Raw genomic sequence first — 15,902 nt, forward strand, 5'->3', positions numbered from 1 at the left:
AAAGTAATTTTTTCATACATTACTTCTATATAATTTGAAAATTAAATTAAAGAGATAACATATGGTCACTACTTCCTCGATATGTGGTGAACATCAATTCAACTTACCCATTATTATAATTTATACTAAATCTGCAAGATAGTATGTGATTATAAATTCAAGAAGACATAAAAAGAAGTTCTAAAGTAAGGTTGATATTGATAGAGACATGGAAAGAATGGGAAGTAAAATTTGTAAATATGGTCCCCAAAATATATGGCGCTATGCATAAATAAATTCTAAACTTAAGATTATACGAACACTTTTTATAATGCGGTATGACTAAAATTACTTTTATTTTTCTCATTGCTATTCCCTCTGTTCTCCAATAAAAAAAAATATGGACACAAAATATGTTTCTTTCACCAATAATAAGACACACAAAGAATCTTTCTTTCCCAAGTTATACAAAAAAGAATGGTTTAAAAATTATAATTGTATTTGTTGAACATATTCTTACCCTTGTTTTTCTACTTCAATACTCAAATCCAACCATTCGGTTTGCTTGAAGAAACAAATTGACCATGTATTTGTTACGTCTGGGGAGGTCATGGTTTGACTAAGTTATAATCACTCTTTCTTACCTAAAAATCTTTTATTTTTGTCATTTGTTGATCCTTTTCAAACTTCAAGAGACCACTTAAATCCTTCTTTTTTTTATGTAAAAATTAATTAATTATGCATATATTTGTGATATGTACAAATAAAAAAAAATTGATATTTTGTTTGGTTTGGACCTAAAAACACAAAAGGAAGAAAGAGAGAAGAGAAAAAAAGACGAGAGTAAGCAGTAACTGAACTCAGTTGTAGCAGATTCCATTCTGAACTTTTACTTAAGTGCAGCAATGAAATCAGAAGTCACTGTCCCATTCCTAATTGTAACCAAACCAAACAAAATTCGAAGGACGATATTCTCAACGCTGCATTGAATCGATTCCAAATTATCCCAACTCATCCGAAATTCCCAAACCCCAAAATCAATCTGTCTTTCTCTCTCGCCATGGATCCCAACCCTCGAACCTTTCCCATCCTCTCCTACGTCATGTCTCGCCTCCCTTCTCTCACTCCCAGACCAGCCGCCGCCGCCGCGAACTCCGACTCCGACCAGTTCGACGTCGAGCAGCCGCGGGCCCCGGAGATCGTGGGCCAAATGCCGCACCTCGCCGACCCGGACCTCATGGCTTCCATGGGCCGGGCCGTATCCCAGGTGGTCCAGGCCCGAACGGTCCTGAACCTGATCGGGGAGCGGCCCACGCACGAGGAAGTCGACAGCGCCAGGGCCAGGCTGGCGGAGATCGAGGCCCAGCTGTCCCACGAGCTGGAGGAGATCGTGCTCCAGGCCCGGCCCGCGGAGATGGAGATTCACGGGTGGCGGGCCCACCAGGCCGAGAAGGAGAGGGAGTGCCGGGAGCGGGCGGAGACGGAGAAGCGAATCTGGAAGTCGGTGCTGCAGCTGGACGAGATGCACGAGGCGTACGAGAAGGTTCTGAAGGACGCGGAGAAGCGGTTGGTGAAAATGTACGAGTCGAAGGAAGATGGTGATGGCGATGTTGTTGGCGACGAAGTGAACGAAGAGGTTGTGGGAATTCTGCAAGAGGCCTATGGCAAGGGAATGGAACGCCTCAATCTTTCTGCTCGCCAATTGAAGCTCTTGCCTGAAGCATTTGGTCGAATTCCTGGCTTGCTCGTCTTTGATCTTTCTGCCAATCAACTCTCGGTCACTACTACTTCAACTTTTCTTATCTCACACAACTCACCCTTCTATTTTTTTTCTTTCCACATGATAAATCAATTACAATTTGTTTATATAAATTTATCTATCAGGCCCTGTGAGAAGAAAATAAAAATGTTAAATTATTTTAGTTTCTTGTATAAACTAAATTGCGTTAAACTAAATTGTAGAAATCTACATCTACCTGCCAGAAATATTTATAGTTAATGTTACCTCTTATTGTGAATGTGAGTGTGTATGTTTCGTGGTTTACCATTAGTATGTTTAAAACGTGCCGCGGTACTGGTTTGTTTCAATAATTTAGAACCTTAGGAGAAAATAAGAAGTTAACATAAGCTTAATACTTCAATTTTTATAATAGCTCTTTTTAACTTCTCCAAAGTTAATTTTAGCGTTTGCATAAGTTGTCTTGTTATAAGAAAAAACTTAATTTATTTTCTGTTTTTAATTTTTAATTTTATTTTATAAGCACTTATTTAGAAGTTTCTCCAAACAAGTGTTTTTACTGCTTAGCATACATACTAATAATATTCTGTGCATCAATAGGCTATTCCTGATTCAATAGCTGGACTGCAAAACCTTGAGGAGCTTAATCTGTCTTCAAATCTTTTGGAGTCTCTGCCAGATTCAATTGGGTTATTACAAAAGTTGAAGTTGCTCAATGTCTCTGGAAACAAGCTGACTGCGCTTCCTGATACCATCTGTCACTGCAGGTAAGTTAGAAATTCATTGGAGTAACACTATGTTATGGCCACCAATTTTTCTATGCCTTGTGGTTTGGTATCTATGCAAACCTTAGAGCTGCATATGATTATTTTGTAAGCCATAATAGACCACCAGTCTGACAAGAATAGTGAACTAGGACCAGTTATGATCAAAATCTGTTTTTTTTTTTTTTTTTTTTTTTAAATTCAAATTTGTTTGAGTGTCTTATATTATATCAAGGTTATATGGATTGACATTTTATTTCTGCGTCTTTCGCCGTTTTAAAATCTACGTTCAAACACTGTAAAGTACCTCGCTGTGTTTTTGTTTCTGCGAATATCATCTCAATTTTGAAAACTGGTACCGGAGTCGTTGAGTTTAAACTATAAAGAATATGATTGATTGATCTCCTATTGTATTGAATGATCAGGTCATTGGTTGAGTTGGATGTAAGCTTTAACAGTCTATCATATTTGCCAACAAACATTGGATATGAATTACCGAACTTGCAGAAACTCATGATTCAGTTGAACAAGATTCGATCTCTTCCCTCATCTATCTGTGAGTTGAAGTCCTTGCGCTATTTAGATGCTCATTTTAATGAGCTACATGGGCTTCCCATTGCAATTGGGAGAATGACCAATCTTGAGGTTCTCAACCTGAGCAGTAACTTCAGTGACCTGAAAGAACTACCAGAGACATTTGGTGATTTGACTAACCTCAGGGAATTGGATCTCAGCAATAATCAGATTCATGCGCTTCCTGATACATTTGGGCGCCTTGATAATTTGACCAAGCTAAACCTGGAGCAGAATCCTCTTGAATTGCCACCAATGGAGATTGTAAATCAAGGGGTTGAAGCCGTAAAGGGGTTTATGGCCAAGAGGTGGCTTGATATATTGTTGGAGGAGGAGAGGAGAAACAGCCAAGAAATGCAAGAACAAGAACAGGGTGGTTGGTTAACACGAAGCACCTCCTGGTTGAAGAATGTTTCTGGAAATGTAATTGGGTATATTGGAACTGCCGTTGGAACTCCTATGACGCCCAAATCTCCCAGAGATGCATATCTTGATCAGCAGTTATGAGGTGAAGATCCAACACATTGGAACGCTCATACTTGTATTCTGGAGAAATAATGTAACATACTATGTGCTGCTAAGCAACAATGCTACTCCTTCCTTTTCTTCTCTGCCCCACCAAAAATAGCGTGGGTTGCTTTGCTTACAGGTATTTTTGTTTTTCTGAGGCAAATATCTGGATGACAAATGCCAGTGATTAACTTTCTTTCCCAAACATTTTTGTATTAGGTGAAAAATCCATGTAGATTTAACTGAATATGTGACTCCCATTGGGGAATTATATGAATTTCTATCGTGCTCGAAATGATAGGAAGAAATGAAATAAAGTAGAATGAAATGCTGTTAATTGTTTTACATTCAAAGTCGCAATTTGCGGTTAAGACTATCTTTTGGTTGCAAATTGCAATCATCCATGTTTTGTGAGAGTTTTTAGTCAAATATGGGTTAGTTATCCAAGTTTCTAGGCATGCTTTTAAGGTTGTTCCGGATTGTATACATGATTTAAAACAGCTTAAAAACAGGATGTCGGAATTCGGTTTTTTTTTTTTTTTTTTCACTAATGAGATTAATTTCATCTTATTGAAGTCGTCCTTTAAGACATTTTTTATTTTCCTTTTCTAAAGAAAGTTATGTTTAGAAGTTCCATTGATTTTAATTTCGCTTTGAAACGTGTTTAATATTTTTTTGATTCTTTTAACAATGTCGTTTTTTTTTTTCATATTTTAAAAATTGGTTTTCAAGGACATTTTTTATTTTTTTAAATCATGTTTTTTAACATTTTTTTGTTTGTTTTTTATTGTTTTTCAAAAAACAAAAATCAGCTTATGAAGTTTAGTTTTAAATTAATATTTGTATTTAATTTCTAAATCTAAATGCATATGATATATTTTTGCAAATATCATTTATTAATTAAATTAATTATGTCAATTCAATGAAATTTTAGAAAACAACTACATACACCTTCAAGGCAAACTTGGTCAAAACCACTGTATGCCAAATAAAAATCATATAAATTACATTATAAATACAGAGACAATGTTCAACACCTGTAGGTATTCTCTTTTTGCATGCATTTTTTTTATCATTCGTATCAAGAAAAAAATACAAAATGAGTATGCTTTTAGTTAAAATACAAATGAGTTTCACTATCATTATTCTTCACTCTCACATGAACCAAAAAAACAAATGACAAGATTATTTAACCTATGAAATTTCTCATTTCTAGTTTTTATTAGCGTATTTTAAACAAAACAAAGTAATGTAACATATCACATTTTATTTGCCTATTTTATAGTTGTCACACTGAGGAACTAGCACTCCTCTGAAGCTGAATGACCACCTTGAATACACAAAACATCTTTTATAAGGGCATTCAGGTTCATATTGGAGGATCCACCTTCAGCGACTGCTTGCTCACATATACCCTTAAGTTCTAGGACCCTCTCTCGAAGTTCTTTACCCTTTTCAACATCCATAAACTCTCCAATCACTTCCAATATTTCCTTCTCTGTTACCAATTCTTCACTTCCTAACTCTGATCTTTTTAACTCCCACCCATTCTTCCACACTTCCAAAATTTGCCTACTATTTGGGACTTGGTCAAAGAATAGAGGGAATGTCAGCATTGGAATACCAGCAAAAACAGCTTCAAGAGTGGAATTCCACCCACAATGGCTCCAAAATCCACCCACAGAAGGATGCGACAAAACCTTCAATTGGTCACACCAAGGCACCACTAAACCCTTATCCCCACATTTGTCTTTTAGCCAGGAAACTTCTCCACGAACCACCCACAAATAACGAACACCACTCGTTTTTAAAGCAGAAACAGTCTCATTCATTTGGGCACAAGACACAGACAGGAAACTACCCAGAGAAATGTACAATACTGACATAGCTGGCTGAGAGTCTAACCAATTTAAGTAGTCAAAGTTGTAATCACTGTTGGAAACTGAATGACTTGCTTGGGGTTTGAAGTAAGGGAAGGCAATGGGATAAATTGGAAGGTGGAACATGGCCCTCAAAGAACCAATTGCCTCAGCTTCCAACCCTTGAACACTATTAACTATAACACAATCTGCTTTCGGCACTTCTGAAATGCATTCCAACTCAAGTTGCAGAAACCTCAAGTCATTCTCACGAAGCACTGTTCGAAGATCAGACAATTGTGCCGGAGAAATTCCTGGTATATGCTCTTCACAATCATCTACGTCATTGAAAGCCACACAATTCAAACACCAAACAATTATAGTGTATTCAAGTGAAACTTGCTTAATTGATATTCAGTAATTATAAAAAAAACAAATTAAAACTTGTATTAAACATGAAAACCTGGAATCCCCAAATTCACACTGTTCCATTAATCTTCCTTGTATCTTGAAACAAAAAACAACACTTACAAGTACCTGGGTTACCTTCAGAATTGAGTTATTAGAATCATGGACAGATTCTACTATCTTGTTTTGAAGATTACAGTGTACAAAATTCAAAACGGCCATTAATATAAACAGAAACGGATGGGTCTTTGGGGATTTCACCGAGGAGATAAACAGCAAATGAGGCATCACTTCAAACAGAAATGTTACCTAAAAGATCAGCCTTCAAAGCTCCGTTTGGAACCAAGTTTCGTAGTTGATGTAAGCTGAGGAAAAAGGAAGCCGACATGGTCCAAAGCAGCGCGACCGGAATATTCATGCGGCGTGCGACGGCGACTGGGAATTGGAGCTCTACGTCGGCGAGGAGGGCGGTGACGGTGGGGTGAAGGCGGTGGAGGAGGCGGCGGAAGGGAGGTTGGAGGTTGGTGACGGCAGCTTGGAAGAAAGCAGTGATATCGGAGGCAATCTGAGATTGGAGAGGGATAACGTTGGGGATGGTGGCGAAGTGAATGTTGGTGGGCTTAGGGTTGGAGGCGATTAAGCCAAGCCATTCTTGTGTGACGACAATGGTGATGAGAATGGAAGTTTGAAGTGAAGCAAGTTGGTTGCAGAGGTTGATCATGGAGTTTACGTGTCCCTGGCTAGGGTAAGGCATGGCCACCACGTGTCCTCTTAATCCAACATTTTCTGCAACTGCAAATTCCATCTCTCAGACACGCAGATTCAATGGTTGAAGCAAAGGATTCATTCGACGTTTGCTTCTTCTGTTCTACTGTTTTTCACTTCTCATCGGTCAAACCTCTTCCTTCTCTATCCTTCTTGTTCCTACTTCAATAAATACTCACATCTACTATACTCAAAAAGTCATACAAACTTCCATTTTGATATAACTATGGGAATATATTTTGGACACTTTCTAAATAAAAATATTATTAAAACACAAGTTGAAAAATAATTAAAGATAAAATATAATAGTTTGATTTTTTTTTTATATTTTATATTTGATTTTTTATTGTAGTAATGCTATAAAATTTAATATAATTATGTTAAATTAGAGATTAAGTTAGATACAATTTTTGTTTATATTTAAAAATTTGATATTTAATATTAAAGTCGACTTAGATTTTAATTCATAAATTAATTAAACTTTTTAAATTATAGTAAAAGTTATTTTAGATATAATAATGTTTAATTTATAAAATAAAATAAAATTAGTTACGTGAATAATTATTTTTTTCTAAAATTAGTTATTATTTAATTTTTTTTATACTATAGTATGAAATTTAATATGATGATATAATAAATTTTTAAGAGACCAAAACTTTTATATCAGCATGTACAATTTGTTTATGGTTAAGGTTGATTTGAAGTTATTATTATGATAATTAATGATCGTATACCGATAAGTTGTTACAAGTTAAAATCTGTAGAGTAAAATTTAAAATATGTTTGGAACGAATTAGAATTTCAAAATGAATAGTTCGAATATAACGGTTTAAAATGGCCGAATTTAAACTATTAATCTTATGTTTGGATGAATATTTTAACAATGTTAAAAAATTAAAATGTATTGTATTTGAATTGTTTGTAATTAAATTCTCTTCATTTTTTAAATAAAGTGTTTGGATAATGAAATTAAAATATCTTACATCTCAATTTTTTGTTTAAATAAAATAATTGAATTTCTTGTGAGATAAAATTTCATTTTGACCATATTTATTTTAGATTTAATTATGTTTTGAGTTTATGATAAATTTGGAAACGAGTTCAACGACCTAGATGGTCGGACCAACAAGACGACCTAGATGGGTTGGTTCAACCCAACGACCCAAACGAGTCGGGCCAACCGAAAAACCCAAACAGGCTGGGCTGGGCCGGCCCGACGATCTAGACAGGCCTAACTGGCTTGACAGCCCATAAGGGTCGATCATGCCCATCAAGTTCGTCGACCAAGGAGGGCCTGACTCGTGTGGGTTGTTGGCCCAGCTTAGCCCCACTAGATCGTCGAGCCCGCCCGACCCATTTGGGTTGTCAGGCCCGTTTGTGTCATCGGGCACACCCAACCAGTTAGTGTCATTAGGTTGGCCCGACACGACTAGGTCGTCGGACTTGTCAGTACCGCCTAGGTTGTCAGGCTTGTCTAGGTCGTTGGGCTGGTCAAGCTTGTCGGGTTAATGGGCTGGTTCGGGTAGGTCGGACCTGTCTGGGTTGTCAGGCTTTATCGACCTGTTTGGGTCGTCTGACCTATAAGTGTCGTCAGGCCACCCCGGTCTGTTAGGGTCGTCTAGTCCGCCCGAACCGTTTCGATCGTCGAGCTTGTCTGGGTCGTCGGTTTGCCCGATCTGTTTGTGTTGGCAAGCCGACTCGATCCATCTAGATCGTTTGGTCGGCCTAGTCCTTCATGGATGTCGGGCTTGCCGGGTCTGTTTGGGGTTGAGTCCAGAATGTGAGGTTGAGTGAGAAGAATTTCAAATTCCACCTATTTTGAGGTATTTGAATTTCTACTAATTTAGCTAATTGAAATACTTCAAAACAATGTCTGCATTTTAAGTGCTTTGTAATTTCTATATCCAAACAAAGCATTTCATTACAAAGAAATCTAAATTCTTCAAAAAAATGAATTGCTTAATTAAATTACCCTATCCAAACACACCATAAAGGTAAGAAGTTGAAGTGAATTAGGAGCATTTATAAGTTCTAGCATCTTTTAATGAAGACAAAAATATGAATAATTTTTTTAATTTAAGGTGAAGTAAAGACCTAAAATAAAGTAAAGAGTATTTGGTTTAAAATAGTTTTGTTCCTTGATGACGTGAACCCAATTTGTACAAGGGTTGTTTTAGAACCTTGTAAGAAACTTAAAAAATTAGTTAAAATGTGGAATAGAAAAAGGTTGAAATTCCAATTTGGACAATATGGTGGAAATGTCAATATCTCATGCTATAGAAATCTAATTGATGTGATTCTAAAACGAAATTAAAGTTCACGTTCTGAACTATAATTTAGGCTTAAGAAACACTAATTTTGGGCGAGTAGAATAAAAGTTATGGCCACCAAATAAATCTACACATAATTGGATTTTTTTTCCTGGAATTTAGGTGAAGAAGAAAGAACAAAAGGTAAATATGAAAGGTGGAAGAAAATAATCACTCTTTCCAAAGGAGGCAACATACAAAGGATGACAAAGTTCTTTGATACAACCAAGGGTTCTTGTATCACTCAATAACTTAAGAGAATCACTCTCACTAAGATAGAAGAGATGAACTCTAATATTTCTAAATAAAACTCAACTTGTCTTTCATTGATAAATACTATTCAACTTATATAGAAGTTTTAACCATTATAATTACAAAAGACCCATTCATTGCAATTACATCCCACTTAAGCTAATAATGATTCCACTACTTAATGGTTGATTGTAATTGAAATTTTGGCAACCTAAAAGTCACCAAAAGCATTCAGCTATGCATCATCTTGACCTCCCAAAGGCTGATGACTAAGTTGCCAATTGGACCATTATTACAACTTGAAATAGAACCAAACTAGAGCCCATTAATTGATACCCAAAACATAATTTGATCAGCCAGTTTTACAAAAGATTGGGCCATTATTTAAACAAACTAATAACCTAAAAAAATTGTTGCAAAGTGGTGCATTAGTCCTTGTCCATCTAGGTTCATCCCTAATAGACTAGAACCTAAGGACTCCAAACCTAGTGTGATTTCTCAACTCCTGGTAGAATGAGTCCTTGCTTTAATGTGCAAGACTCTCTCCTCCAACATCCCTCTAGCTACTGAATCAATACCAGTATAGGTATGATGATTGATTTTGGACCTTAGTTTGAGATCAGTCTTTTAACTCAATCTCAACTAGTTAATAATGATGAGCCGTCAATTCATACACACAAGTTGAGACCAATTTTCCAACTCAAATCAAACCCGTGAAATAAGATGAGTGATCAAATCATCATTAAGCATAAATCAAATCACAGACAATTGAATGAAAGCAAAGATAAATACCCAAAAAGTAGAAGTGAATAGAATCATAATAGATTACATCAATCCTGAACACGAGGGAGTTCAACTACTCATAGAATATTACAATGCAATTACAATAACATCTACACATAAGATCTACACTAAGAGCATTTCCCTCGTGCCTCACAAACCCTATTCTATCCTACTACTACATTGTGGACCCTCCACTCAATGCCCAGAATGAAGACCCAAGGTCTTTATTTATAGGAATTTTTTGGCGGTGCTCAACTATAAGGGTTACTTCACAAGTGGGTTTCCTTCTCAGCTCAGCCTCTTGTCCTGGTGCTTAGCACGTGATCTTTCCTTCTTGGAAGAGTTTTCCTAGTTGCTCAGCCTTATGAATTTGGGCTCTAGGTTTCCTTGTAACGAGGATTTCCTCATGAGGCTTAGCTCCATTTCTTGTGCTCAGCCAGAAAGCCAAATATGTTGTCCTATATTTTCTACTTCCATGGTGTCACAACCAGAATCGTGACAGGACGATGAACCAAAAAAAGAAACAGGCTTAAAAATAGATTTTGGAGTTGCCACCATAGTTATTTTTAGGAAACTATGGAAAACCATGAAAATAAAACAAGTTTGTGAAAAACCAGATTATTGGGTTCGAGAGTCGATTACGCGTAGGGAAGGTGTTAGCACACTACAACGTCCGCTTGAGGGCGGTACCTTTAAGCATGCAAAGTTGGTGTGGTCTTTAAAATGTTAATTTTCACCAAAAGTAAGAAAATAATACTTAAAAGAAACAAAATATATTTTTTAGTTTTTTGGGCCAGACAATGATTGACCTTGGTCCTACATATTCTCATTCAAAATGAGAAATCATGGCTATGTAGTTCCTTAAAAGATATTTGGAAAGCAATTGAGAAAATGATTTGATTTTTTAAAGGTGAACCTGACAAGGACTAGCCTTGCTCCTACGTATTTCGCAATGGAGAATCAAATATCACGTAGTTCTTAAGAAAGACTTTTTGTTTGAAAATGTTGCTATTTTTCTATTTTTCTATTTTATATTTTTTGGTATTTTTGAATTATTTGAAAAATAATGTCACACGAAGCAAGCGGTCGAACAAACACCAAAGGAAAAAGAAAACATTTTTCATTTCTTAGATTTTAGATTTTAGATTTTTTTCATATTTTTATGAATTTTCATGATTTTCAAATATTTTGGGGTTTTTAGAAAATATTAAAAAGGTGGAAAAGAAGGATAAAAGTGGGAAACAAAAATATGATATGAATGCAAAAGTGATGAGTGAGGTGCATGAAGTAAATGAGGTGTGTAAAGTGAAAGTGGGAGTGCAACAAGTAAAATATAAAACAAGCCCAAAACAAAACAAAAAAAAGTGAGGTTAATATGTGAGGGGTGTGTAGTGTAAATCAAATGCAGGAATGAATAAACGGGGGTGCAGAGGGAACATGGAAGCATGCCCAATTGAAATACAAAGAAAGGGTGCAAGATTAATAAGAGGGGGGGGGTGCACAAAGTCGATGTAACTGGCCCAATACAGTGAACCCGTGGGAGGGTAAAAATCAAAACTCGGGTGCAGAGGGCAGAAATGATCTGAAGCATAGTCTAAGCCCTAAATGAAACCCAATTAATCTAACCCTAATTGCTCATTAATCAAGAGGCAAGCCCTTTCCCTCTCGATGCCAAGGACCTCCTCACGCATCATTGTCCACCATCACACCACTTTCATCTTTGCTTCACCACGCCATCACGCCACCACGCGGCTCGACTGAAGGCCATCACCGATAACTTCAGTCTTCGTCGGCGTCCACACATGCGTTAAATCCTCCTCGATCCTAGATAACGTTGTCATTGATGTGATCAAATTAATACTACTTATCTATAACAACTTCAATATTGTTAAGAAAGTAGTCAACAAAATAGAAAGGGTAAAGTAACCCAAAGTCATCTCTCAACGAACACAGAATTGATTTTTAACAACTTAGTTCTTATAAAACTATACAAAAGAGTTTGTCAAATAAAATAATAAAAATATGAGAGATAAAGATAAAAAGATAAAATAAGATAGAAACAATAGTAAAGAAAATAGATTGATTCCATTGTTTTTTCAAAATAGGATTCATCATTGGTTTCCTAAAGATTATTGTTATTGATTTCTCATTTAAGACTTCAAATTAATCAATGTAACCTCTCAATTAATTTGTTGGCGTCTTTACTTTTAACCAAAGTAACTTCTCAATCAAAAGCAAGAACTTTGTAGATTAATCTTAGTAAATTTAACCAAAGTAAGTTCTCAATTAAATATTACTAATCCTAATTATGTCCATTCTTTTACCTTTTATATCTAGTAAAAAGCTAATTAACCAAAGTAACTTCTTGATTAATTCTAATATAAGTTTTCACCTTTAATCAAAGTAACTTTTCAATTATTAGCAAAAACTCATTCAATCATATGAAAGTTTCTAAAATTAATCAAAGTAACTTCTCAATTAAAATTTAAAAACCCTTGGACTCATACAATTGTTATGTTATGTAGATTTAACACTATGCTAACTTGCTACAATGTAAAAATCATTACTTTTACTAAATTAAGAACCAAAAGACATAAATGAAAATAAATCTCAACAAGAATCAAAAGAACAAACAAATTAATTGATCTAACCTCATAATCCAATTAAGAAATTACAATGGAATCAACCCAAGAAGTTTAACCTTCCATGGAATGCAAAATAAAATAAAAATAATAGAAGAATGGAGAGAGAAAAAGGAAACAAAATTAGGCCTCCCTAAGGGTTCCAAATCTCCGAAGTCCCAACTTTTCCTTCTTCTCCTCCCTTGGTCTCTTTATATAGGACTTAGGCTAGGCTTTTCGGTTGCTAAAACCTCTCAAATATCTTTTAAAATAAATATAAAGATAAATATTCAAAGATATTTGGAGAGATATAAACTATTTGACAAATATAGTTGGTTAATAATTTATGATATAATTAAATAAATTAATTATTTAAAGATATCTGATAAATTATCACCAAATAATATTTGCATTAATTTTCTTAATAAGCCATTTTTAATCCTGTAGTCCAAATTTGCAGATACATCCAAAAATATCAATATTTCCAATTCAACCCCTCTTATTTGACCATTTGACCCGCATTGACCAGAATATGCAATGTTTGATCGGTCTTTGAATGATTAACCAGAGTTGACTCGTTAACTGTGTAATAACAAACTAACACGTGACATATCTTTTCTCTCATCAATCCAATTCTCTCTCCTCCCTTAGGGTTTCTTCCTCCTTTGGCTGCGTGAAGATGATGACGAAACTATAGTGGCTAAACGTTGTTGTGGTGGTCGTAACTGGTGCAGGTGCTATCAGCAGCGGGCCTGATGGAGGCTCCATGGTGCAAGAGGAGAAATTAGGGTTTCTCATTTGTGGGAGAGATGGAAGATGATGACGTGGCACCATTTGATTGGCTGAATTTTGAGTTGCTGGATCATGACACGTGTCATTCTCTAATTGGTTAGTTTAATAAGTGGAGGATTGCCACATGGCATGATCTGGTTGAGTGGAGTTTAAGTGGTAGGAGGGGTGCAACTTAGTAGAAACTAGGGGTGTAAAACAAGTTTATTTTTTAAGTGGTCCACTTGCAAGAGGAGTGTGTAAAATAAAAACTGAGGGTGCAGAAGTGATTTTTCCAGAACTGCTGATTTTAGCCTTATTTAAAGGTGGTTTGTAACTTCAATCAATTTATTTTTCCACCTTAGATGAGCTTAATCTTAACTTCAACTGCATCAACAAACGTTAAAATATCCAAAAATAATTTATGCAGCTAAAAATAACTTTTTAAGACATTTTTATCACAAAGCTCAAACAACCTAATTATCAGAATTGTTAATTAAATCACACTTTAAGCACACAAATTCAATTAAATACCCAGAACTAAACATTAAATGAGGGCAAAAATGTGCACTCATCAATCCTCGACCATCTTCTTTTGCGAGAGGAAAAAGCGCCATGACTCCTACAACTCGCCCCCACCACACCAGCCACCGCGACTGGGTCACGCGAGCACCACGGAAACCAAACCTTGGTCATCGCAACCAAGACCACCTTTGTAGCCTCATCGTCGTTCAACGAGAGGGCCTTCGTGACCAAGTCCACTTCTTCTTCTTCCCGTCTCAACGTGACGCAACCAAACACCAAACCCTGCGACTGTTGCGACCAAGACCGCCATCGTTCGAGACTTTGACTCACCGACAACATTGGTTCTCCTCTACCCTTTATTTAACATTCATCCATACATTTCAAGAATTTAGTTGTGCTTACCTCTTGTAGTCTCCTTGTGCTTGTGTTGCTTGCAACTGGATTTTTGTTGCTCTCTCCCAATATTTCCTTCTCTCTTTTTTTCAGAGGTGCGTCCTCCTTCTATTTTTCTTTTGTTCTCCTCCCTAGAGATTTGTATTCTGTTGTTATCCAAATCTCTTCCTCTCTGTTAAAGATCTAGGGCAGGATTCAAAAACTGAAGCACTCTATGCCTCCAACATCAAGATATAGGGTTAGGCCAAGGGAATGGTTGTTGCTTCTTGGCTATAATTTTTCTTTTGATATTGGTCATCTTCCCCTTTAATCACTTCCAATAGATGGAGTCAGCCACCCTATCCCCCCTTCCATCACTTCCCCCTGGTGCAATCTTTCCATTTTTTTATATGAATAGTAAGAATGGTAATAGAGTAGGACCTTAGCCAACTGATTACTCCCCAAATAAAGAAAAAGCTAACCGTGAACCTGACCATCACAATAAATAAATAAATAAATAAAATAAAAGTTAAAAAAGAAAAGAAAAGAAAAATGGAATAAAACAAAAGGGTAAAATAAATTAGAGAAGAAAAGAAAAGAAAAATATACATATACACGTAATATAAAACTAAAAATAAAAAATAAAAATAAAAAGAGATAATAATAATAATAAATAAATAAAATTGTAAAATAAGAATAAAAAGAATAAAAATAAAATCAAAATAATAATAAAGTCAAAAATAAAATAAGATAAAATAAAGAGATTCAAATTAAATAAGGTAAAAATATAATATAAGTATATATATTATTTCTTAAATAATAAAAGTATATTTTATTTTCCATTTTGTGTTCTTTTTTATATTCTCTATATATTATTTTCACCTTTTATTTCTTATCATTATCATCCGGACGAAATTAGGGGTTGACATCTGCCTCTCTTTACTTAGATTTTACCAGATAATTTGAAAATTGACTTTTCATAATATCATAGTAAAAGATAAGTAAAGATAGAGACACTAATTTCGTTCGGGTTTCAAAGAGGAAAAAGGTGAATAAAAACTTATTTAAAGGGATGCGATGACCAATTCCATGAAGAGGGTCAGGATTTGGAAAGATGTGGTGACTATTACCAAGTAGAGAGTCACGACCTAAAAGAAAGATTTGGCCAATCCCAAGGACAGGGTCGAGATGAAAAGAAATTGATGACCATTCCTAGGGAGAGGGACTCGATGTAACAAAGGAACCATGACCATTGCCTCGAAGAGGGCCATGATGTAAAGAAAGGAAATCAATGACCATTCCAAAGGAGAGGGTCTTGATGTGACAAAGAAATCAATGACCATTGCCTTGTAGAGTGCCTTGATCAGAAAGAAAGATTTGGCTAATCCCAAGGAGAGAGCCCATATGTGAGAAACTTGATGACCATTCCCATGGAGAAGGTCTCGATGCAACAACGTGGATCCAACACTCTCAAGCGGAGGGTCCATATCTAAAAGAAGGACCTCGACTTGACCATTCCGATGGAAAGGATTATTTGTCACAAAAGATAACTTGGACCTAACCATTCCCAAGGAGAGGGTCATTGTAAAAAGGAGAACCTGAAGTTTGACTTTGATGTGTTAGTATACATACATACATATATATATATATATATATATATATATATATATATATAT

The 15,902-nt window shown here is 35.6% G+C and overlaps 2 protein-coding genes across 2 annotated transcripts; one reads left to right on the forward strand and one right to left on the reverse strand.

Moving 5' to 3' along the window:
- The first annotated feature begins 791 nt into the window (after positions 1 to 791).
- LOC114163832 (plant intracellular Ras-group-related LRR protein 9-like) lies at positions 792 to 3,909 on the forward strand. The gene is made up of 3 exons (XM_028048185.1): positions 792 to 1,756; positions 2,318 to 2,484; positions 2,907 to 3,909. Exons 1-3 carry the CDS (start codon positions 1,040 to 1,042, stop codon positions 3,559 to 3,561), a joined length of 1,539 nt encoding a protein of 512 aa, XP_027903986.1. The 5' UTR covers positions 792 to 1,039; the 3' UTR covers positions 3,562 to 3,909.
- Positions 3,910 to 4,752: 843 nt separating this feature from the next.
- LOC114196047 (UDP-glycosyltransferase 87A1-like) lies at positions 4,753 to 6,785 on the reverse strand. The gene is made up of 2 exons (XM_028086544.1): positions 6,141 to 6,785; positions 4,753 to 5,761 (listed from the first exon to the last, which is right to left on the reverse strand). The coding sequence occupies exons 1-2, from the start codon at positions 6,634 to 6,636 to the stop codon at positions 4,866 to 4,868; spliced, it is 1,392 nt and encodes a 463-aa protein (XP_027942345.1). The 5' UTR covers positions 6,637 to 6,785; the 3' UTR covers positions 4,753 to 4,865.
- Between the last annotated feature and the right edge of the window lie 9,117 nt (positions 6,786 to 15,902).

The sequence above is a fragment of the Vigna unguiculata genome, chromosome 9, assembly GCF_004118075.2.
Source record: "Vigna unguiculata cultivar IT97K-499-35 chromosome 9, ASM411807v1, whole genome shotgun sequence".
Lineage (NCBI taxonomy): Eukaryota > Viridiplantae > Streptophyta > Magnoliopsida > Fabales > Fabaceae > Vigna > Vigna unguiculata.

What these genes read in the sequence shown, in the direction of transcription:
- LOC114163832 (XM_028048185.1), top strand. Translation starts at nt 1,040, where the DNA reads ATGGATCCCAACCCTCGAACCTTTCCCATCCTCTCCTACGTCATGTCT. An exon ending in TTTCTGCCAATCAACTCTCG is followed by an intron (nt 1,757 to 2,317) that starts GTCACTACTACT and finishes GTGCATCAATAG; the next exon opens with GCTATTCCTGATTCAATAGC. An exon ending in GATACCATCTGTCACTGCAG is followed by an intron (nt 2,485 to 2,906) that starts GTAAGTTAGAAA and finishes TTGAATGATCAG; the next exon opens with GTCATTGGTTGAGTTGGATG.
- LOC114196047 (XM_028086544.1), bottom strand. Translation starts at nt 6,636, where the DNA reads ATGGAATTTGCAGTTGCAGAAAATGTTGGATTAAGAGGACACGTGGTG. An exon ending in TTTGAAGGCTGATCTTTTAG is followed by an intron (nt 5,762 to 6,140) that starts GTAACATTTCTG and finishes TCAATGACGTAG; the next exon opens with ATGATTGTGAAGAGCATATA.